The sequence below is a fragment of the Cervus elaphus genome, chromosome 17, assembly GCF_910594005.1.
Source record: "Cervus elaphus chromosome 17, mCerEla1.1, whole genome shotgun sequence".
NCBI classification, from domain to species: Eukaryota; Metazoa; Chordata; class Mammalia; order Artiodactyla; family Cervidae; genus Cervus; species Cervus elaphus.
In genome coordinates, this window is record NC_057831.1 from 61,915,840 (window position 1) to 61,939,258 (window position 23,419).

At 35.2% G+C, this 23,419-nt stretch overlaps 1 protein-coding gene across 2 annotated transcripts; it reads left to right on the forward strand.

Moving 5' to 3' along the window:
• The first annotated feature begins 1,359 nt into the window (after nucleotides 1-1,359).
• GUF1 (GTP binding elongation factor GUF1) lies at nucleotides 1,360-23,170 on the forward strand. Of its 2 annotated transcripts, XM_043871158.1 has the most exons (18): nucleotides 1,590-1,721; nucleotides 3,150-3,217; nucleotides 3,567-3,678; nucleotides 3,847-3,995; nucleotides 4,279-4,359; nucleotides 5,229-5,306; nucleotides 6,960-7,043; nucleotides 11,153-11,217; nucleotides 11,940-12,143; nucleotides 13,616-13,755; nucleotides 14,807-14,930; nucleotides 15,288-15,420; nucleotides 16,440-16,583; nucleotides 17,514-17,647; nucleotides 19,701-19,802; nucleotides 20,787-20,906; nucleotides 22,176-22,212; nucleotides 22,997-23,170. In XM_043871158.1, exons 3-18 carry the CDS (start codon nucleotides 3,579-3,581, stop codon nucleotides 23,132-23,134), a joined length of 1,833 nt encoding a protein of 610 aa, XP_043727093.1. In that variant the 5' UTR covers nucleotides 1,590-1,721; nucleotides 3,150-3,217; nucleotides 3,567-3,578; the 3' UTR covers nucleotides 23,135-23,170. The 2 variants fall into 2 exon arrangements, with proteins under 2 accessions (XP_043727092.1, XP_043727093.1); XM_043871157.1 differs by lacking the exon at nucleotides 3,150-3,217 and having other exon boundaries at nucleotides 1,360-1,721.
• The last annotated feature ends 249 nt before the right edge of the window (nucleotides 23,171-23,419 follow it).

Genomic DNA, 23,419 nt, shown 5'->3' on the forward strand with positions numbered 1-23,419 from the left:
TGATCTCAGTCTTGTCCTTGTCGCTTGGGGAGGCGACGGGCTTCTCGAGGCCTTCCATGCACTCCTTGAATTCCTTCTCGCAGGCATCCAGCTCCTCCTTGAGCTCCTTCTGCTCATCCAGCAGCTTCTTCATTCGCTGCTGCAGCAACTCGTGCTCCTCCTGGCTGAGCTGGTACATGGCCTGCACACTCTGCAGCTTGATCAGCACCTTGGCGACCACGTCCTCAAGGTGCTCCACAACTCCAGGCTCAGCCAGCTCGTCGTCCATGCTGCTGCTGACGTAACTCTTGTGACAGGTGTTGGAGCTGCTGCTGCCGTAGCTCCTCTTATAGGTGTCGGAGATGCTGCTGCTGCTGCTGAGGTAACTTTTAAAAGAAACTCATAAGTGTAAGAGGTAAATTGATTGAAAGAAAAATGTTATGTATATAATAGAGGTGTGAGGATATGGTGAAAATCACTAAGGATAATAAGCAACTTATTGAAGTTTCGGGCAACTAACTTATATGAACTATATTAGGAATGATTGTGCGCAATACATTTCCAGGTGGTTAAGTTCACTCTCTAACAAAGAAGAGAGTAGCAAATTGTGATGTACAGTTACTGTTTTAATATACAGCAGTCCCCTGAATGAACTAGAAACAATACAATGGTGAACTCAACAGCTGCCGCTTTTTCTCCTGAATATTGCAAAAAAGAGCATGGGGGCGGGGGGGGGGGGGATGGGCGACACTAGATGTGGTCTTATTATCTCTTATCTTTATCCTTAGCCAGAACTTTCTCCCCAGCAAGGTAAACATTGTTTAATTGGTAACCCAGAGGTCAGGAAAACTCCAGGACTTTCAGGATGCAACTTTTTTCCACCTTCACTTCCGGCCCAAATTTTCCTAGGATACATGGTTATTGTTTAGTTGCTAAGTCATGTCTGACTCTTTTGCGAACCCATGGACTGTAGCCCACCAGGCTCCTCTGTCCCACGGACTTCCCAGGTAAGAATAATGGGGTGGGTTAGCATTTCCTTCTCTGGGGAAGCTTCCCAACACAGGGATGGAACACGCCTCCCATTCATTAGCAGGCAGATTCTTCTCCAATGAGCCAGCAGAGAGGCCCTAGGACATATTATTGCTATCAACTTTACTGCCCGATTTCATTCAGATGCACTTCAACATTAGCGATGTTGCAGGCAACATGGAGAATGCAGCAGTAATTTTAAAAATTACTCTAGTATTTTGCCATTTGGCAGTCGGTTGAAAACCAACCTCCTGGTAGGAGGAAAACTCGCGCCCCGCTAAACCTTCGCTCACCCGACTTCCCTCCAGCTTCGCGCTGACGTATGCAGACGTCACGACGTAATGTCGTAATGCGTCGTGCAAACGTCGGCGAGCGGCGCTGTTCTCGGTCGTCTGGCCCCAGGGGCTAGATGTGGGATGTCTCTTCCTCACGTTTTTTCCGCCGCTGGCCGGAGTGTGTTTGAATCCTGTCTGCCAGCTCTTAGCGGGGGCCAGTTTTAAAGAACACGGAGCCCGGGGTGATGGCGCCGTTGCGTCCCGGGGCCTTCTCCTGACGCCTCGGTTCTCAGGGGAATGTGGACGCTTGCAGGTCAGGGTTGGTGGCGCGGACGCGCGCTCGCGGCCTGGGTCACCGAGGCGGCGCGTATGGGGCTGCTCGGGCCGCACCTCGCGTCCAGGGCTCCGGACCGGTGGTACAGCTCTGCAGACCGCAAGGTGACCGCCTTGAGTCTCTAGTCATTCACGTCTTACACCGAGGGAGGGTGCTCCTGGTGAATTTGCCAGGGCTTCTTAGTACTGACTACTTGGGGACGCAGGTTGCACTCCTGTGAGGGAGGCAGGGCTCGGAGCGCGGGGCTGCGCTTCGGCTGCGGACTCCAGGGCTCACCAGCGTGACCTTGGACAAGTCGTGTCCTCACTTTCCTCACTGGTAATATCAGGATCTTTGTTTATGCGAGGGATTGTTCTCAGTGTGTAGTTTTAAAAGCGTATTGAGAAAGCTGTTAGTTCCATTTTCTTGCGACTTTTTAGCCACGTGACCTAGGCAAGTTACCTGACCTTTCTCTGTTTCTTCAGTTGTTGAATGAGATGCTTATAAAAAAGACGCTGAGTGGCTGTGAGACTTGCGCGAAGTGGGGCATAGAACTTTTAGTTTAATACCTAGAATCTAAGAAGTGCTGGGTATGCCTTAGCTTCTTTGATTATTTCGTCTTACCTCAGCTAGAGCCGACGCGTGATCATTCTGTCCCTGTGGTTGGAGGAGCTGGGGCTTTTTGCTCCTCAGTCGCGACCGACTCTGCGGTCCCATGGACTGTAGCCCGCCAGCTTTTCTGTCCACGGAATTTTCCTGGCAAGATTACTGGAGTGGGTTGCCATTTCCTACTCCATGGGATCTTGCTGAACAAGGCATGGAAACCGCGTTTCTTGTGTCTCTTACACTGGCAGGCGGATTCTTTACCGCTGGCGCCACCTGGGAAGCATCAGCGACCCTAAAACTATACTTTGTTATAACTGTGAAGAGAAACAGTTTAGGCAGTAAAATAAAGTACTTGAATGAAAGTTATGAGTAACTGGAGAAAGAAAAAGACTATAATTATTCAGTTTTACTCTTTTCTAAAATGCCTGTGGAATGGATTTATGTTGCAATTGTAAGACTAAAAATGGTGCAGTACCTTTTGAATGATGGGTGGAAAAATCACAGGGCAGACAATTCGGGTTTAGATTTTTGCAGAATATCTTTCAGGTATAGTTGCACTTGTATTGAAGCGCTTACTGGGAAAAAAAAAGAAAACAACCTCATGAAAATTATATCTCGTTGTAATTTCACTTTTTTGGGCTCATTATGAGAGCCCAAATTTGATTGGAAAAATGAAGCGTTCAGGGTCCAAAAAAATGACATATTCTATGTGCAAATGAAAATCATAAACTAACTTTTTAAAGGATTTTAAAAATTTAAGTGAAAAATGAGCCTTTTTTTCTTGATAATATAATTTTTCCCCCTCTCTCTCCAGAGAAGTTGTTAAGTAACAAAGTCATCTAAATTAAAGTTTTGAAGGCTCTGTTAGGAGTACAAATTTTTCAGTAGACCTGACTCTGTTGATTAAATACGTGATGGGGGCAAAAACATTTTTTCTTTTCTTTCAGCTGCTCTGTAGCTTTTTTTATTTCAAGAAATTTTGTTACACCAGGTGCTCTAAGGCTGTAGAGAAGTTGTAAGTATCTTGTGTTCTCCATTTGTGAAAATACATTCAGCTCCTCAGTGGCCTTTGAAATGGTGGAAATATTATAAGGGACTTTTATTTATCCATATGGCCTGTATATGGTCATATAGCCTTTGACATTGAGACTAATGTATTTGATGGGCCCTGTTGTAATCCATTGCTTGTAATATGACTTTAACCATACATCTCTTTACTGTCAGAGAAATAATATAAACAGTATGAATGCTGTAAATAAAGTTGTTTTAAGAAGACTAAAAGAGTATTCTTTTCTTTAGCGTACTTGTTTCATGTTGTAGACAATTTATACTCATAAATATAATATTTCCCTCCCCTTTTCTAGGAAAAAATTGATATGTCTTGTTTTCCTGTTGAAAACATTAGAAATTTCAGTATCGTTGCACATGTGGATCATGGCAAAAGTACTTTAGCAGACAGGCTCCTGGAACTAACAGGTATTTTCATTTTATAGTCTACACTTAATTAATGGCAATGAGTAATTGATAGTTACTTTTACTAGCATACTTTTACTATGCTTTTTAAATTTTTGGTTTTAAGTTTATATGCACTATTGTCTGTTTTTAAAAGCTTATAGAAATATCAATACACATTTCTATTTTTAGGGGCAATTGCTAAAACAAAAAATAATAAACAAGTTCTTGATAAATTGCAAGTGGAACGAGAAAGAGGAATCACTGTTAAAGCACAGACAGCATCTCTTTTCTATAACCATGAAGGAAAGCAGTATCTTTTAAATCTTATCGATACACCGGTAAGTTTTAATATCAATTTTGTCTCTGTTGTTAAAGTCAGCTTTGTATTAATAGTGCAAGCAAATCCTTTTTTTTCAGTTTTTAAACTGAATATTAAACACTTCACTTTGCTATTTTTTTCCTCAGTGTTCTTAGATTAGTGAAATTATTTCACAAGAACAGGCTAAAAAGAAGCTTAATAACTTTTTATTCGGTGGAGTCAGTAGATTTGCCAAAATGCCTCTCCCTAAGAAACATTTAAACTCTTAACATTTAGACGTTTTAATATTTTTTGTTTCTCAGGGTCATGTTGATTTTAGTTATGAAGTATCCAGGTCACTCTCTGCTTGCCAAGGTGTTTTACTTGTGGTTGATGCAAATGAGGTAGGTAAATTTAATTTTATATGATGTGATATGCTATTTCATTGTTCCAAGATTTTTCTTAAGATGTTTGGAAATAGAATTATGTTTTGGTCCTGTTAATTTTAAGTTTTATTATGCTAAAATGGCCTGTGAAATTGCCTAATTCATCCTTTAAAATTTTTAAGCTGATCAGAGGAACTGTTCAAGAGATTTTTGAAGTATGTCATATACACATCCTACCAAAAAAAAAAAAAACCCAGTTTTAAGCACTTCTTAATCTGTGGTTTCAGTTTTTAGCAGAACTAGAAAATCTATCTTTGAGGTCATTTTGGGTGTTTTTAAGGTAATAATTTGAGAAGTGTTAGATTTAAAGAAACATGTCAGTGACATTACCAAGTTCTCTGTTGTGAACATAACCATAAAAAACGTACTGAGATGGAAGTATAAGAGCCATGACATACTATTTATAGTAAGCTTTTGACATACTTCAATTTTCATGGACTTTTCATTCAAAACCCAAAGATTTTTTTGTTGTATTAAATCCTCCCTAATCCTGTCAAGGACAGTCAGTCTCTACCTTAACATACATATACTTGGCTTTATAAAATGTGTCTCATAGTCCTTTAGGAGGCTTTGAGGTCCTTAAGGATCCATGTATTACTGTTTTGTTTCCAAAGCTTAACACAGTACCCTCTAAAAAATGTTTCTAGAACTGAAAGGAATTTTCACAGGGAATGATCCAGATGCTTGAAAGTATAGACACCACAGTTTGCCTTGTACCTTTGCTTTTGATGAAGATGTGTGGAATGGTCTGGAATTTCAGCCTTTGTGATAGATAATAGAATGATTATCTTAGTGTCTTGTGTGTTCTTGTCTGCTTTTCTTCACAGGGTATTCAAGCCCAAACGGTAGCCAACTTCTTTCTTGCCTTTGAAGCACAGCTATCAATAATTCCAGTTATAAACAAGGTAATTTTTTAGCACAACAGTGCCATTGATTATTTTACTTTCTAAAGGTAAATTTGGTGTTTGAATATCACTTGTACTATTTTTTATATGAGGAATCTTTAGGTATTTATTAAATGGAATTGACTATTGAACATCATGGAGGTGAAGGAGGCAAAACCCCTGTGCACTCAAAAATCTGCATGTAACTTTTAACTTCACACAGACTTAACTACTAATATCCTCTTATTGACTAAAATCTTACCAATAACTTAAACAGTCTGTTAACACATACTTTGTATATTATATGTATTGTATATCGTGTTCTTATAGTAAGATAGAGAAAATGCTAATCAAATCATAAAGAGGAGAAAATACATTTACAGTGCTCTGTTTATCAATACCCTGAGTTTACATCATCTTTTATAAAGTGAATCATCTCTCAGTACTTATATCAGTGTTGTCTTATGTAATAACAAAACACCATAGATGTTATATGTATTACTGACACTAAATGTCAACAATGAAAAGATAATGTGAAAAGGAACTTCACATTTATTTACAGGTAAATGATTGATGCATTGATAACGATGAAGCAGAAATATTGCTTTATGCTATGACATTATGTGATTGCTTCATGGTAACCTAGTGTATACACTAAGGAAAGATTCATTAAAGTTTTTATAGTAAACAGTATTATAGTCACATTCATAACTGTAACAACATTGTTGCAGTAAAAAAAATTTTATCTGTAATTATAGGCTGATATGTAGTTTCTCTAATTATGAGAGGCATACTGTATGGTAATATAATTCTTTGAAAGCAGAGTTATAAAACAGAAAGCCAACACATTATTAATTTTATGTTAAATATCATTTATGCCTTTGTTAGGGATAAACTATCCATCTCAGTACAAGTCTTGCACTTGATATTCTACAAGTATAGTTTTACATGTTTATTGAAAAAAATCTGCATTTAAGTGGGCCCATGCAGTTGAAACTCTTTATTTTCAAGGTCAGTTGTGTATTGAGATTTCTTTGGATTGCATATGATAAAATTTCAACTCAATCTCCTCTACCCTGGCATGTAGTGGAGAAGATAGTCTCCCTGGATTACATGGAGCGATGGGGGGTGTTTCTGTAGGAAAGGGCAGGGCAGGCCAAAGAGTCTGTTAAACTAAACTGTAAAGGAAAAGAAAAGGGCCTTATGAAGTAGGATTAAACAGTGTAACACAGGGCGCTTAACAGTGAAGTGCTAAACTGAGGACAGTGTTGATAAAGCTTAGCTTTTATATTTTAAGATTAATAAATTAAAAATCTGCATTGCATTGTTTTATTTTTTGATATTGAAGAAAGGTTTAAAGGAAGCAAAGAAAGACAGTTTGTTCTTATAAGTTATATATAACACATAAAATCAGTGTACATGATGTTGTCATTGATCTCTTCTGCTCTGAATAGCTAATGACCTCAATAGCTTGCTTGCTTTGCTGTCTGCCTTCTCATTTCAGTGGCCATGAGCGTTAAAATTTTATTACCTTTTTGTCATTATTTTTCTTTCAATACTTTTGAAAATAAAATTATTAAGGGGTCAGTTAGTTCAAGTATGCGTCTATCTCCAAATAATATGTAGTACATTTTAATTTCGTTATATTAAGACGTGGTGAATTTTCTTTTTAAGATAGATCTGAAGAATGCTGATCCTGAAAGGGTTGAAAAGCAAATTGAGAAGGTGTTTGATATTCCAGGTGATGAATGTATTAAGGTAAATTTTTTTTTTAGAAGACTTGATTTTACTTTCCAAAATCTCAGGTAATTGGCTTAAGTAAAATTTCATAGTATTTGATAGCACATCACTATTACATTGTGTAATTATTATAGTTTTACAAAGTTCTTTTTACTGATATTTCATTTGATCTTTGCCAAAAATCCTTACTACATGGTTAAAATAGATAGAAATTTCTCTTATGATACAGTTGAAAGGACGAAAACTGAAAGATTTTATCACTTTAAGATTATAGATCTAGTTTGCTAATGTGCCAGGACCAAAATGTAGGTCTTTTGCAACTCTTTGTAATATTATTTCTTATATGCCATTTTGCCTCTGTGGAAATATTCTCCTTGAAGAGTAGGGTCAGACTAATTTCAAGGCATTGTAGATACCATTCTTAGAACTATATTTAATGTAAATCAAAGTTCATAATATTTTAAATTAAGATTTTTAAATTTACCTTTTAAATGATAGTTGATTGTTAAATCAGTTCAGTTCAGTCTCTCAGTCGTGTCCGACTCTTTCCGACCCCATGGACTGCAGCACACCAGCCTTCCCTGTCCATCACCAACTCCCAGAGCTTGCTCCAACTCACGTCCATCAAGTCGGTAATGCCGTCCAGCCATCTCATCCTCTGTCGTCCCCTTCTCCTCCTGCCTTCAATCCTTCCCAGCATCAGGGTCTTTTCCAGTGAGTCATTTCTTCGCATGAGGTGGCCAAAGTATTAGAGTTTCAGCTTCAATATCAGTCCTTCCAGTGAACACCCAGGATTAATCTCCTTTAGGATGGACTGGTTGGATCTCCTTGCAGTCCAAGGGACTCTCGAGTCTTCTCCAACACCAAGGGACTCTCGAGTCTTCTCCAACAGAATCAGTTCTTCGGGGCTCAGCTTTAGAGTCCAGCTCTCATACCCACATGACTACTGGAAAAACCATAGCCTTGACTAGATGGACCTTTGTTGGCAAAGTAATTAATGTCTGCTTTTTAATATGCTGTCTAGGTTGGCCATAACTTTTCTTCCAAGGAGCAAGTGTCTTTTAATTGCATGGCTGCAGTCACCATCTGCAGTGATTTTGGAGCCCCCCCAAAATAAAGTCTGCCACTGTTTCCAGTGTTTCCACATCTATTTGCCATGAAGTGATGGGACCAGATACTATAATCTTAGTTTTCTGAATGTTGAGCGTTAAGCCAACTTTTTCACTCTCCTCTTTCACTTTCATCAAGAGGCTCTTTAGTTCTTCTTCACTTTCTGCCGTAAGGGTGGTGTCATTTGCATATCTGAGGTTATTGATATTACTCCTGGCAATCTTGATTCCAGCTTGTGCTTTCTCCAGCCCAGCGTTTCTCATGATGTACTCTATATAAGTTAAATAAGCAGGGTGACAGTATACAGCCTTGACGTACTCCTTTTCCTATTTGGAACCAGTCTATTGTTCCATGTCCAGTTCTAACTGTTTCTTCCTGATCTGCATACAGATTTCTCAAGAGGCAGGTCAGGTGGTCTGGTATTCCCATCTCTTTTAGAATTTTACACAGTTTGTTGTGATTCACACAGTCAAAGGCTTTGGTGTAGTCAATAAAGCAAAAGTAGATGTTGTACTAGAACTCTCTTGCTTTTTCAATAATCCAGTGGATGTTGACAATTTGATTTCTTGTTCCTCTGCCTTTTCTAAATCCAGCTTGAACATATGGAAATTCATGATTCACGTACTGTTGAAGCCTGGCTTGGAAAATTTTGAGCATTACTTTACTAGCGTGTGGGATGAATGCAATTGTTAGGTAGTCTGAGCATTCTTTGGCATTGCCTTTCTTTTGGATTGGAATGAAAACTGACCTTTTCCAGTCCTGTGGCCACTGCTGAGTTTTCCAAATTTGCTGGCATATTGAGTACAGCACTTTCACAGCATCATCTTTTAAGATTTGAAATAGCTCAACTGGAATTCCATCACATCCTCTAGCTTTGTTCATAGTGATGCTTCCTAAGGCCCAGTTGACTTCACATTCCAGGATGTCTGGCTCTTGGTGAGTGATCACACCATCGTGATTATCTGGGTTGTGAAGATCTTTTTTGCATAGTTCTTCTGTGTATTCTTGCCACCTCTTCTTAATATCTTCTGGTTCTGTTAGGTCCATACCATTTCTGTCCTTTATGGAGCCCATCTTTGTATGAAATATTCCCTTGGTATCTCTAATTTTCTTGAAGAGATCTCGTCTTTCCCATTCTATTGTTTTTCTCTATTTCTTTGCACTGATCATTGAGGAAGGCTTTTTTATATATGTAAGGAAGTGAAATAAAGGATCATGATGAGTTTGGGTTTGAGCAACTGGTTGAATACTGGTACTCTGTTAATGCATAGAGGGCTTGAGGAGGAACAGGGATAGTGGGAAAATAAAAAGCTCTGTTTTGGAAATAGTGTGTTTGAAATGTCTAATAGACATCCAAGTAGGATATTACATAAATCTACACAATTCTCGCATTTGTGGAAAGTACTGAGTCTGAAATATTTAAGTCAGAGATATTTATGATATAGTGTGTATGTGGCACTGATGCCATTGGAATGGATGTCATTTCCTAGGGAAAAAGTGTAAGTAGACAAGAGATCCTAGAAGCCATTCTACATTATTCTCAATTTGTAGAGTGTCATGAATAAGAATTTGAAAAGGATTAGAGTAGGATTCAGAAGACAAGGGTGTGAGGATTGAGTTTTCAGAGAGGTGGGAAAACAGATTGCAGCAGGAGAGAAGGCAAAGAGGTTATGGATACAGTGCAGATGGATTTGTGTATTTGAATAAAGGAGTTTTTGATGTCTTCTCTTTCCTTGAATGAAGTAAGAGGCAAAGGTATCAAATGAGAGTGAATTGGCCACAGGGAAAGTGTGTAGATTGAAAAGGAAGGTGGTGTGAATTGTTAGTGTTAATGTGAATTTAGTAGATGTGTCCAGCAAATCTTAACTGCACATTGAGATCTGTGTCATGAACTTACAGAAACCAACCAGAGCAGTTATTTGACTGTTCTCCACTAATGTTGAGCTGCTCTGATTATAAGCATAGGAAAGGCACATAGTTGGATGCAGTCTCAGTTAAGGTTTTATTAATACCAAGTGCTTATGATAGAGAATAGAAAGTAGTTGAATGGAATGATTACAAATAGTGGGCCCTTGGAGTCTCAGCTGGGAAAAGAGGCAGGGGGCTAAATAGATAATGAAAAAAAAAGTCCATTCAGTAAATTAGAAATTGTGATCTTAAAGGATTGTTGCAAAGAGTGTACTAGAGTCTAAAGCCTCGTTCTTCTTAGGAGGTAGTTCTGCCTCTCAGGAAGCATTTGGCAATGTTTGAAGACCTTCTTTGTTGTCACGCTGGGGAATAGGTACTCCTGGCATCTTGGGAGCGGATGAGAAGCCATGGATGCTTTTACGCATCTTGCAGTGTGCGCGTAGAACAGCCCCCCAAACAGAGTTATCCAGGTCAAAGTGTCCTTAGCGCTGAGGTGAGAAACTCTGATCTAGAAGGACTCTGAAGGGCAAGAGGAGGAATTCAGGGAACTGAGTTTGAATAAAGATTTCAGAGAGGGTTCAGTTACCGGTAATGGCAAAGGTGAGTCAGTCAGATGAGCGTGTTTTGAGTGTTCTGGCTGCCTTCTCAGTGTAAGAACAATGGTGGCACTGTACCTTTCAGTTAGCCTCAGCTGTGTGCCATCCACACATACTGTTAATTCACACAGCAGCCTTGAAGTTTATGTAAAATATGAATAATCACTTTACTTGTTGATGAAGAACTTGAAGCTTGAAGAAGACATGTATTGGCTAACGTCGTGTATGACACGTAGAGTCATGGTTATAACCCAGATATTTTGAACTCTTAGTCCAGTGCTCTTTCAGGACCATAATCAGAATGCTTTTGTAATTTAATACCAGCAAACCACCTAGCCGTAATGGAAGGGCAGTTGTCAATAGATAATGTGGTGTGTGCTTCCTTTTACCAAGCTTTTCAAGCAAATTGATGACTTTTAGAGTTGTTTCTTTTTTCTAATCATACAGCTCAGTCACAGGATAGAAAAGTAAAGTCTTAACTTTTAAGTGTTTGTTTCACATACATTTTTTCAGATTTCTGCTAAACTTGGAACGAATGTTGAAAGTGTTCTTGATGCAGTCATCAAAAGGATACCCTTGTAAGTATTCTACTGCTCTTTGTATACTATTTATCTTTAATAGTAAAAGTCCATCAGTTTGATCTGTTACTTTAACTTAGTTGTTATGACAAATATACTCTTTGTGGTCAGTGAGAATACATTTTTAATTTATATTTAGTAACACATAGAAGGCAAATACAGATAGAAAAAAAAAGATGATAGGGATCTCTTAATTATTGTAATGGACTTGAATACATTGGTAATTACTGTTTTAATCCTGAACAAATATATTTCATCCATTTCATAAATAGTTTAAAAATGGTTATTTAAAATGTATTTAGGGTTTTCCTGGTGGCCCAGATGGTAAAGAATCTGCCTTCAATGCAGGAGACCCGGCTTCCATCCCTGGGTCAGTAAGATCCCCTGGAGAAGGAAATGGCTACCCACTCCAGTATTCTTGCCTGGAGAATTCAATAGATAGAGGAGCCTGATGGGCTATAGTCCATGGGGTTGCAAAGAGTTGGACATAACTGAGCAACTAACACTAATAAAATGTATTTAAAACTCAAGGGTGAGTTAAAATGAATATAAATATAGGCATTATACCTTACAGAAAGGTCCTTTTATTTGGGCTGTCAGTTAATCTTTCTCACGTACTAGAGCAAATTAAGCATAATATTTGAGTTAGGCATTTTGTTGAGATTTTAATTTATTATTTAATTTTAAATTATTAGTATTTGTTCTTTACTTATTTTTAATAGTCCTAAAGCACATTGCAGAAATCCCCTGAGAGCTTTGGTATTTGACTCCACCTTTGACCAGTATAGGGGTGTGATTGCCAATGTAGCATTATTTGATGGAGTGGTTTCGAAAGGAGATAAAATTGTATCTGCACACACTCAAAAGACATATGAAGTTAATGAAGTAGGAGTCCTGAATCCTAATGAGCAGCCAACTCATAAACTGTAAGTAATCTGCATTAGTAATTAAAAGACACTCGGTATGTGTTTCTGTTGCTGCTTTTCTTAATTTGGTGTGCTTAGTAAGATCCTAATTTGGTAATTTAGGAAAAAAACAAAAAACAAAACTTGATTGTTCAGTGCAACTACATAGTGAATGCTCTTTCAGAATCTCATGGGTGAGGGTCAGTAGGAATTTGATGTGTTTTTAATTCTTTTTGGCCATAACTGATTTTTTTCTAGTTGCAACTGGGTCCAACATTGATGTATTTGATTAGACAGTGAAAGAGATAGTTCTCTCATGCATATCCGTATTTGGTATCAGTTTTTAATATTTAATTTTTTTGTAGTTAGATCTTCAGCATAGAATAGTGAAGAAAATCCATTAATTATTTTGTTTAGTGTGTAATTCATGGTAAAACTTTGATTAACTAGAATTTATGATGTGAGATTAGCATAGTAGTGTACATTATAAAACTGAGTTCTGAGTTCACTTATAAAATATTGAGTGCCTATTCCATCAGTACTCTAGATACTAATAACATTGATTACCTTGGGCACATAGTTTTCTAAGGTCTTTATTTTCTCCTTTGTCAAATTTAAGATTGAACCGGGTCTCACTTGATAGCTTAATGTTGTATGTCTAAAACTACCACTACTTTGTCTTTTTTTATGTAATTTAAAGTCATAAGGTTTATTGTAATTTTACTCAACTATTTCTAAAGTTTGTCTATATTCTTATTTGCTTAAGTATAGTTGATCATTACAGTATCACATTAATTTCAGGTATACAGCATTGTGATTTGGTATTTTTATAGATTATACATCATCAAAAGTTATTACAGATAATAGCTGTAATTTCCTGTGCTATACAGTCTGTCTATATTCTGTCGCATATATTGATCATTATTGCATCTTCAGTATGATTTTGTATCTCATCCTAAATGGAAATTATCATATAGGAAATTTGCTTAAAAAAAAATAAAGCTAAAACTCTGAAATCTTTGAATTTGCTCTTTTCCTGCAAGAGGCACATCAAATAGGTATGAGATTTGTAGAAAGTTCACATTTTTATTTGCTAGGTTAAAAACATTGTTTTTTCTTTTTCTTCCTTTTTTAAAGGACGTTTGTAAAATAATTCACTACTAAATATCACAGGGAGTGTTTTATGTTTCTGTGTCTACCAGTTTCACTATTGTTTTATATGCAGAGATGGGCAGAGTCATGCAGAAGGCCCCTAGGCTTGTGTTGCAGAGGTGCTTGATCATGGATTGTAAGACTTGGGATGTTCTTTTGCTGACAGCTCTTAGAGCTGAGAATTAGAGAATTAACTGGAATGCAGCACCTAGTTTCAGCTTGGTGAGGTTTTGTTTGGAAAGTGCAATCATTTCTTGGAGAAGGAGAGCTAATTGTGAGTATGCACATGAAACATTGAAACATTAAAACAGTAAATATTTCCATGTAATAATTTTATTTAGATATGCAGGACAGGTGGGCTATCTGATTGCTGGGATGAAAGATGTCACTGAAGCACAAATAGGAGATACATTATATTTACATAAACAACCAGTGGAACCCTTGCCTGGGTTTAAATCAGCGAAGCCAATGGTATTTGCAGGTGAGGCGCTCACATATTCAAAGGATAAGGGCCAATTTATTCCAAGCTGAAATAATAATTATTAGGAATACTCATTTTAAATAACAATCAATTCCTGTTTAAATGACAGCTACTGTGTTTTAAAAAATTTTTTTGTGGGTGTGATATTTATATGCCAGTTAATTACATATGTATGATACAACTTTATATGGGAGATCATTTCCTCCTAAATTTAAGGACTTCTTAAAAAAATAACCTCTTGAAACAAGCCCTCTGATAAATTAGAGGAGCACAGTAATATGAATTTCCTTCTTGTTTCACTAAGGAGTAGGTCATTATATTTGAAATACTACTACTTCTACATAGGGTGTTTTCATTACTAATTATCAGTGGACATTTACTGAGTGCCTTCCCCTTAGCTGGCCTTTCTTTAATTCTGTACTATTGCACTAGTGTTGACATAGCAGAGAAGAGTGTCACCTCATGTATACATGACTTCAGAACCTGACTTCTGTGTGATATTACAGACATTTGTAAAAGGAAGACCTGATTGAAGGTTATCAGATTACTGTGTGCTGACAAAGTCAGCACTGACAAAGACAAAGTCAGTCAGTTATTTAGAGTTTGAAGGACTTAAGTGGTGAGGACTTGGGTTTGATGTGAAAGAGAAACTAATGAATCAGTTTTTGTTTTCATTTCTTCCTGTTATTTATATGCTAATGGGATTTTCTTTGTGGTTGTGGGATATCTTGCACTTTTGTTTCTTAAAATAAACATGATGTATTGTCTTGATAGGTGTAATTCCCATTGTTCTTTTTTGTTTTCCCTATACTTTCTGCAAAAGCAAAAACATCACTTTGAATATGAATCTAGTGGTAAATTCACTTGCAAAATACTTTGAAGCCAATTTAATTTAATAGTCATAGTTTTCTTCGCAAACTAATATTTTGGTCAGTGAAATACAGAAAGTAATTTAAAAGCTAACTGATTAATTTTGAACTTTGCAGCAATGCATATTAGGTTTTCTGGGCAGAGTGTCACATGTAATGATTAGAAATCATTGTGTCCCCAGGAGTGTACCCTATAGACCAATCTGAATATAATAACCTGAAGAGTGCCATAGAAAAACTGACACTAAATGATTCCAGTGTGACGGTTCATCGGGATAGTAGCCTTGCTCTAGGTGCTGGCTGGAGGTAAGATTCACGTATGTTGTAGGATTCCACTTTTATTGAAAAATAAAATTTAAATGGCTTACTGGGCTTGACCATTTCTGAAGATCAGTTCATACTAGTGTAAAATGAACTAAAACATGTCTGCCTATTTCTCACTGTGGATGCCTATTGTATGGATCAGTTTTATAGCTACTTTAAATAGAATCCCAATGGAAGATTTTATCTTATTTAATGAATTTATGCTAGCTTTTAATTATGATGTGAATTGATTGAATGACTTTTGATTCCACCCCTCCCCGACAAAATAGTAATATCAAATCAAAGAAAATAGAGCCCATGGTACATAAACATTTTGGAGTTTGGCTTTTTCTCCCTCAGGTTAGGATTTCTTGGACTTTTGCATATGGAAGTTTTCAACCAGCGACTAGAACAGGAATATCATGCTTCTGTTATTTTGACAACCCCTACTGTTCCATATAAGGCTGTTCTTTCATCAGCAAAATTGATAAAGGTACTGTTGTGAGCTAGCATACATAAGAAAACTAAATAAATATATGTGTGTGTATGTATATGCAGAATATGAGGAACATTTTAGTATACCAGTAGCTGACTAGCTATTAAAACTAAATATTTCTTGATTAGTAATAATAAAAGTTGAATTACCTTATGATGGACAAGTTTCTTCAGAGCTAATTATGCATACTTTTCTCAACCTGATGAAATCTCCACATTATCAATACTAGTCTGTTACTAAGAGTAAAAAGTAGAATTAGTTCTGAGAATACTGTTCTAAATTCAGCAGAAAAAATAAGAGTATGATTTTGGTCATAAGTAATTCATCTTATGATTAGTAAAGCATTCTTTCCTATATGGTTGTGGGAAATTTTAGATTTCAGGTTAACAGTAGAAACAATATTGTATTCAATCTAAGTTACAACATATTTGTTTTAAACAAATATTAACTTTGGCATCTGTAAATATTTTCCAACAAAATTAACTTAGGAAACTAATTACAGTGACGTACATGGGACAGATTGATATGTATTCTTAACATCGTATTTTTTCTAGTAAAGTGAAGTTGCTCAGTCGTGTCCGACTCTTTGCAACCCCGTGGACTGTAGCCTACCAGGCTCCTCAGTCCATGGAATTTTCCAGGCAAGAGTACCGGAGTGTGTTGCCATTTCCTTCTCCAGGGGATCTTCCCAACCCAGGGATCGAACCCGGGTCTCCCGCATTGCAGGCACATGCTGTACTGTCTGAGCCACCAGGGAAGCCCTTGTATAAAATGATTTTAGTAAATATCAATAATCAGAAAATATTAATAATTATTATGAAATATTTTGGAGAGTTTTTCTCTTTTTAATCGAAAGTGTGTTAAGATAATATGCTAACCTTTAGGAATTCTTTTGTTTTTTATTAATTCCAATAATTTTAATAACAAAAATTCTAACCTATGTTAGTAGAAAATTTAAAAACATGGTAACTACTAAGATTTCTTTTTAACTATTGGTGACTTTTCTTATTTTTTAGGAATACAGAGAAAAGGAAATTACAATAATCAATCCTGCACAGTTCCCTGATAAGTCAAAAGTAACAGAATATTTGGAGCCAGTTGTTTTGGGCACCATTATCACACCAGATGAATATACTGGGAAAATAATGATGCTTTGCCAGGTATAAATGTAATACAGTTTGATATAAAAGTACATTTTAGTCTTCTCAAACCGTGGTACCCAGCTTAGCTTTAGAATGGTTTCTGTCTCTATGGAGCCTGTCGAATTGAACAAAAGAAATTTTCATAAAGATCTTTATATATTTTACCTGTTTATATATTTAGATATACATACACATAATTACAGTATTTTGACTTTTAAATAAGAAAACAGAGCCAGAATTTTTGATCATCTTGAATTTATATTTTAGCTTAAAGCAAAGAACTTTCATGGCTTTTTTTCACCTTGAGTAGCTAAAAATATAGTTTCCTTTCACCTTTTTTGACTATTTGAAATTGGGTATTATTTGAAAGATAATTACAATACTTTAGAGACCTTTGATTGAAAGGTATTCCTCATTTTGCTTTAGTTCTTGCCACATTGTAATAAACGATTTAATCTACAAATTTGATATAATCACAAGTCATCAGAAAGTACATATTTAAAATATTCTGACATATTGGAAAGAACTCTCAAGTGATAACTACTGGACTTGAATTTTTATTGTCTTGTCCCAAAGCAGATTTAATTTCAGTTGCTTAATTTCTCTGGATCTAAATTTCTTTTATTTGTAAAATAAGAAATCAGAACTTGACTCCACCTGTAGCTAATTTGATTTATTGTTAAGTGAAATATTGTATAATTAAAAAAGAGACTTATTTGATTAAAAACAAAAGATTAAAGTTTTGGTAGGAAGTATATTATAATTGAAATACAAAATGGTACTCCCTGTATTATAAATATTGGTCAGCTGTTTTTATTGGACCATTAAAGAAATACTCCTTCATTTTGCGCACTCTTTAAAGTTGATAATTGACATCTGTCTATTTTTATTAAATCAATCATTATGTGAATAAGTTATCATTCAAGCCATTTTTCCTTCTCTATTCAGGCTCGAAGAGCAGTTCAGAAGAATATGATGTTTATTGATCAAAATAGAGTAATGCTTAAATATCTCTTCCCTTTGAATGAAATTGTGGTGGATTTTTATGATTCTTTGAAATCTCTGTCTTCAGGATATGCTAGGTAAAAATTTAATGGGAAACTCAAATATCTGGACAGTCTTTTTTAAGTATTGACCAGCAGGTGTTTACTAATATTCCACTTACTTAATCTTGGTCATCTAGTGACAGAAATTTTAGTGCCCTCTTCATGAGAAGAGATGTACTCTTGTAAGTTGATTAAAAATTGCATGTCATTTGAAAAAGCTACTGTGACCTAAGGGGCACTTTTAAAATGTATTTGAATGTTAAGTAATCCTAGGAGTATCTGTGTACATTTGGAAAATAGAAGTACTTGTTTAGAGAAATGCTAGGCGTGCCCCTATATTTGTGAACACTTCAATAACTTGGTCTTCCTAGGAGTAAGTAGTCTGCATCATGAAACCCATTATCTTATCCCATAAAAGTACATGGAGGAATAGCCTGTTAAAATTAAAGGAAAAGTATAGCATTGTGGGAGTGTTTTTTGTAAGGACAAATAACTAGATGCCCTTAGTGTCCTAAAATCTTACATTACTGGATGGCATATACTAGGATATAAAGGAAATATATAATGGGGAAGTTGACAGAAAAGTGAATGTTCACATCTGGTAAAACACATGCATACATGTATGTGCATGCATACTTAAAATTAACATTCAAAGAAAAATCCCAGCATTTTGAAGAATATGTTGCAGTGACCTGGACATTTACTTTGTGAAATGAGCTTTTCAGTGAAGCGAGTCAGCATAACTCATGATACAAAGTTATTTTTTCTAATTGGTCACCAAATTTTTTTTATGTCTTCTTTCATACAAGACCTTGAACAAGTAAGTAGCGATGTAATTTAAAATGAATTGAGGCAGCATGTTGTTAAATAATTACTATAATTAAAAGGATAATTACTAAGTGTTTATAACAGTTAACAACAGTCTGAATTCTAGCTTTCTGAGTTAAGTGGTCTTAAAATCTTTTAGCTGGGGAACAACTTTCACATTGAGAGAACATGGCTTATTTTGAACTATTTAAAAATAATTCCAACTTCCAAAATTAAGTAGTCCTTATGTTCAGGAATACACGAGGATATTTTTTCATATTCTAAAAAAATTTAAATTATAAAATTTGGGAGCATAGAAAAATTTAAAGCTGCAAACAGTGAAAATCTCAGGATTATGTCTATGTCTTATCTCTTTAGTACTTAACATGGTACCTTTATGTATGTGATTAGTGTTCATTGAAAAAAGAAAGGGTTTGGGGAACACTTCAGACAGTAGTCAGGTTTTAGAGACTGTTAGTGTCACCTTGCGACCTTCCTGCTGAAAACCTTTCGAAGCTACACATTTGCAACTGTAGGCACTGGTTTGTTTTAGAATTATGGCAGTAGAATACACATGTTATCATCCATAACTGCAAAGACACGAGAGCATAATTGAAATTTTCTTTCTCATCAGACATTAGTTTTATAAAACCTGTTTGTTTTGATTATTACTGTAAGCTTTGACCATATTGTTAGAAATAGTTAGAAATAGCACTTATTAAATGCTTATTGTGCTTAGATAGGCTCTGTTCTTAACACTTCTTATGTTCTAGGTTCATGTATTAACTCATTAAATGCTCTGTGAAGGTTTATACTGAAGAGCCGTATATTAATGGCTACTTAGCATGCCCTAGCATTTATTTAACTGGTAATAGAAAATTTAACAGAAACCCAACTCATGAGTCTGACACTGTATACATTCACTAGTATATACATTGTCTATAGCCAGCCAGCTTCTAGGAAGGAACATTGGGAAGGTGACATTTCTTTCAATGATGTACTTTCCTAGCCTAGTTTAACGTTTTTTTTCCCCTTCCCTCAGTGGAGCATGATGATTTTTGTACCTGATTTCATAAATGTAAAAAGATAAGGAAGTTTGTTTTTTACTGTGATCAGGTTGGCCCTTTTATCTGAAATTTATATGTAATTCGTTTGAAAGTTAGATCTTTGGGGAGTGATACCAGAGGAGGTAGAAAAAAGATATTTTGAAAAGAAAAAAAAAAAATGTAATCTCTTGGGAAATACAGTGTTTATCTATAACTTGGATATTTTTCTTTGTTAGTTTTGATTACGAAGATGCAGGCTACCAGACTGCAGAACTTGTAAAAATGGATATTCTACTGAATGGAAATATTGTAGAAGAGCTAGTAACTGTTGTACACAAGTAAGTTGAATAGTAACTAATTACAGAATGTGAAAGTAGCTGTTTTACTCTTCATTTATTATTGGTTGCTCATTTTTATTTGACAGCTACATTTTGAAAATTTAAAGGTGTAATTAATATCCATGTACTAGTTTTTCCTTCTTTTTCCATGCTTCTTACCAAACTGTTGACAGGAGAATAGAATTAAAATAGCCAAAAAGCATAGTGTCGTGGAAAGAAATGGTTTCTTTACCATATAAAACAAAGTAAATGTATTCTAAACTATGGTAGATTTAGAATTGAGAAATAAATTTTTTAAAAAAATTTCCATTTCAAGAAATAGTGGATTAGGTAAAATAAAGTATGGAACACCCACATAATAATCTATTATTTTAAGCCATTAAAAGTATATTGTCGAGCAATATTTAGTGGTGTAAAAATGTCTGTTAAATAAAAAGGTAGACTATATCACAAACACTGATCCAAACTGTAAAAAACAAACATAAATATGTATGCAGAAAAATAAGTATGGATATATGTTTAAAAAATATTCTAGAATGTTTAACAGTGGTATTCTGTGGGTGAGGGAAGGGCATTAAGAATGGTTTTTATTCTCTATGTTTTTCTAGATTTTCTGTAAGAGATCATGTTATTTTTTCTGTCAGAGATCACATATGATTCAGAGATTAAATGGTGTTTATTAAAGAATCCACCTGCTAATGCAGGAGATGTGGGTTCAATCCCTGGGTTGGGAAGATCCCCTAGAGAAGGAAATGGGAACCCACTCCAGTATTCTTGCCTGGGAAGTTCCATGGACAGAGGAGCCTGGTGGGCTACAGTTCATGGGATCGCAGAGTTGGACATAACTTAGCGATTAAACAACAACAACATGATAAACAAGTTCTCTTTGTACCTCCTTAATAACCTTTACATTGGTTATGCATATTAAATAGAAAACTACTTTTATTTAGGATATATGAATAACTGCATTTTTTTCTGTCTCAGAGATAAAGCATACTCTGTTGGCAAAGCCATATGTGAACGTCTGAAGGATTCTCTTCCTAGGCAGCTGTTTGAGATAGCAATTCAAGCTGCTCTTGGAAGTAAAATCATTGCAAGAGAAACGTGAGTTGAAATTCATTTTTGTTCCTTGGTTGGTTTTAGTGATGATATACATAAAAAATGAAAGAATATTAAAAAACTTAACATTGTGCTAAACTTTATTCCTACTTATAGAAATGTTAATCTCTTAATTCCACTAATTTAAGTGATGACTGTTACTTTGAATTACTTATATGACACTTTTGGGTGATAATTATTTATAGTTATTACTCTAATGTATATGGTTTAAGGAATTTTATTTCCACTCATTTTATTCAGTGACCCCACTCAATTTTCTGGTTAAGGAATTTCTGCAAAGTTTTTATGGTTTGTTTTATCTCTTCAAGTATATAGGAACTGGAATTAAAAAGGTTTTGGAGATATTCTTCCACAAGAGAAAACTAAATTGATTTTTGCTTAAAGCACTTAATACCACTTCCTTAGAGCTAGTCAGTGTGTAGAGGGGAGGGAGGACCACTGACACCGTGTTAGTCTTCAGGGTTTGCAGCAGTCATGGGGTGAGTTGTGTGCAGGTATTTGCAATGACTTTCATTTCCTAATACTATTTTGTGTTAGTTATTTTGTGTTTCATAAGTACTCAGATTAGGCAGAGTGGAGTTTATAATCAGGGAACTTCCAGGAAAATGCCATTTAAAATAGCAAATAATCATTCAAGCATAAATGTGCTGAGGTAGAGAAAACCTTAAAGAAAAAGAATAAGACTTTTATATCTTCATATGGAATACAAAAAAAGTGGAGTTATTTTCAAATTTTTGATCCTCCATATTTTTCAGATACATTATGGAAGTAGATTAGTTTATAGCTGCTTGAATGGCTGTATTAAAATTATTTCATTTCCCCTGAAATGGGTTTTATAAAATACATTGTTCTTCATATTCCTAGTCAGTCTTGACCCACATTTGGTAGTCAGTAATGAGATAATAACCATTTTAGTATTTTTGAAAGTAGTAGTTTTAAATTGAACTAGAAATTCCCTTATATAATTTTCATCATCAAGGTCACACCAGTCTTTATTTTGGCCTCTTCGCGACTATCCACAAACCTTTTTTTTAATTCTTAATAAAATCTGTGTTTATATTCATTTTGAATTGTCTATTTTATTCCAAATACATGAAATACAAGAGCATGTAAGCTATCTAATGATTGTCTTTTGGCAATTTTACCTAAGTATGACCCGATCTTAGTATCTTTAGTAAAGGGGGAATTGTTTTTGAAAATAAGTACTTTTAATTAGTATAATTGTGTACTTAAGGAAAATTTTCTCTTTTACAGTGTGAAAGCCTATAGGAAAAATGTTTTGGCAAAATGTGTATGTATCTGCATGTGTTCTTTATCTATTTTGTAAGTTTAAAATCAGAGAGGGTATTTATACAGTGGGTTTCCACTGTTGGTTTTTATAGTACCTTTTATCTCATCTGTTTTCTTTTTAAATAAGTAAATGTCAGCTTGACTTTAATGATTGCATATTCATTTTGCTCACATTCTGAAGTCTTTTCCTATCTTATTTTTAAAAATTTCCTTATGTGCAACTACCTAAGGATGTTTTTATAACACTTACGATCAGGATAATGTTTTGATTTTTAAGGAAGCATTTGAAGACAATGACTGTCTTACAGTGGAGTTAAAATTGAAATCCATTTCTCCTACATTAATTTGCAAAGTTTGCTGTTTCTTCTGTTAAAAAAAGATTCTTAACTCAGTTAATATGAGAATTAAATGATAAATGCTTTTTCTAAATCTTTAACACTGGGACTGACACATTTAAGCCTATGCAGGTTTCTGTATTAGACTAAAGCTATATAATCCAAAATTTCAAGGCCTCGAATCAGTAAGGAGATTGATGGCAATATGGTATTGGGCTTCCTTGAGAATCTTCATCTCCTTCAAAAACAAACAAAGCACGTATCATTCTTTGAGAAGATATTAATAGTAAATTTAGGATCTGCTAGGAAGGGTCTTAGAGGTAACTTACCAAGTGTCTACTTCATGGATAATGACTATAAAGTTGTAATTGTATTGATATCTCTAGTTAATTGTAGGATTATTTTTCTATGGAGTGATTTGGACTTCCAATTTTTTAAAATGTTTTTCAGTATGGTGGTGATATTACCCGAAAAATGAAGCTTTTGAAGAGACAAGCAGAAGGAAAGAAAAAACTCAGGAAAGTTGGCAATGTTGAAGTTCCAAAAGATGCTTTTATAAAAGTTCTGAAAACACAAACTGATAAATAATTGGTGGGAAAATATAAGGAATTTTCATAAATTAAAGATTGTGTATCTTTTAATTTTCCTTAGTAATTATGTTGAACACAACAGAAGGAAAAATTATAAAATTTTCTTGTTACCTTCAAGGTTTTCAATTTTAAATAACCTCTTGGCTTTTCTTTGGAAGACAGTAATGGGTGGATAAGAACATAGATTCTGAAACCATATTGCCTGGTTTCACATTTCTGTTCCACCACTCACTAGGCAAGGTGACCTTGACCAACTTACCCTTTCTTTATTCTTTAGTAAAAT

Bases quoted from the DNA above. Each gene is read 5' to 3' on its own strand.
- GUF1 (XM_043871157.1), top strand. From the start codon at position 1,581: ATGTGGACGCTTGCAGGTCAGGGTTGGTGGCGCGGACGCGCGCTCGCG. The intron at 5,307-6,959 runs GTAATTTTTTAG...TTTCTTTTTAAG, and splicing joins TAATTCCAGTTATAAACAAG to ATAGATCTGAAGAATGCTGA. The intron at 16,584-17,513 runs GTATAAATGTAA...TTCTCTATTCAG, and splicing joins AAATAATGATGCTTTGCCAG to GCTCGAAGAGCAGTTCAGAA.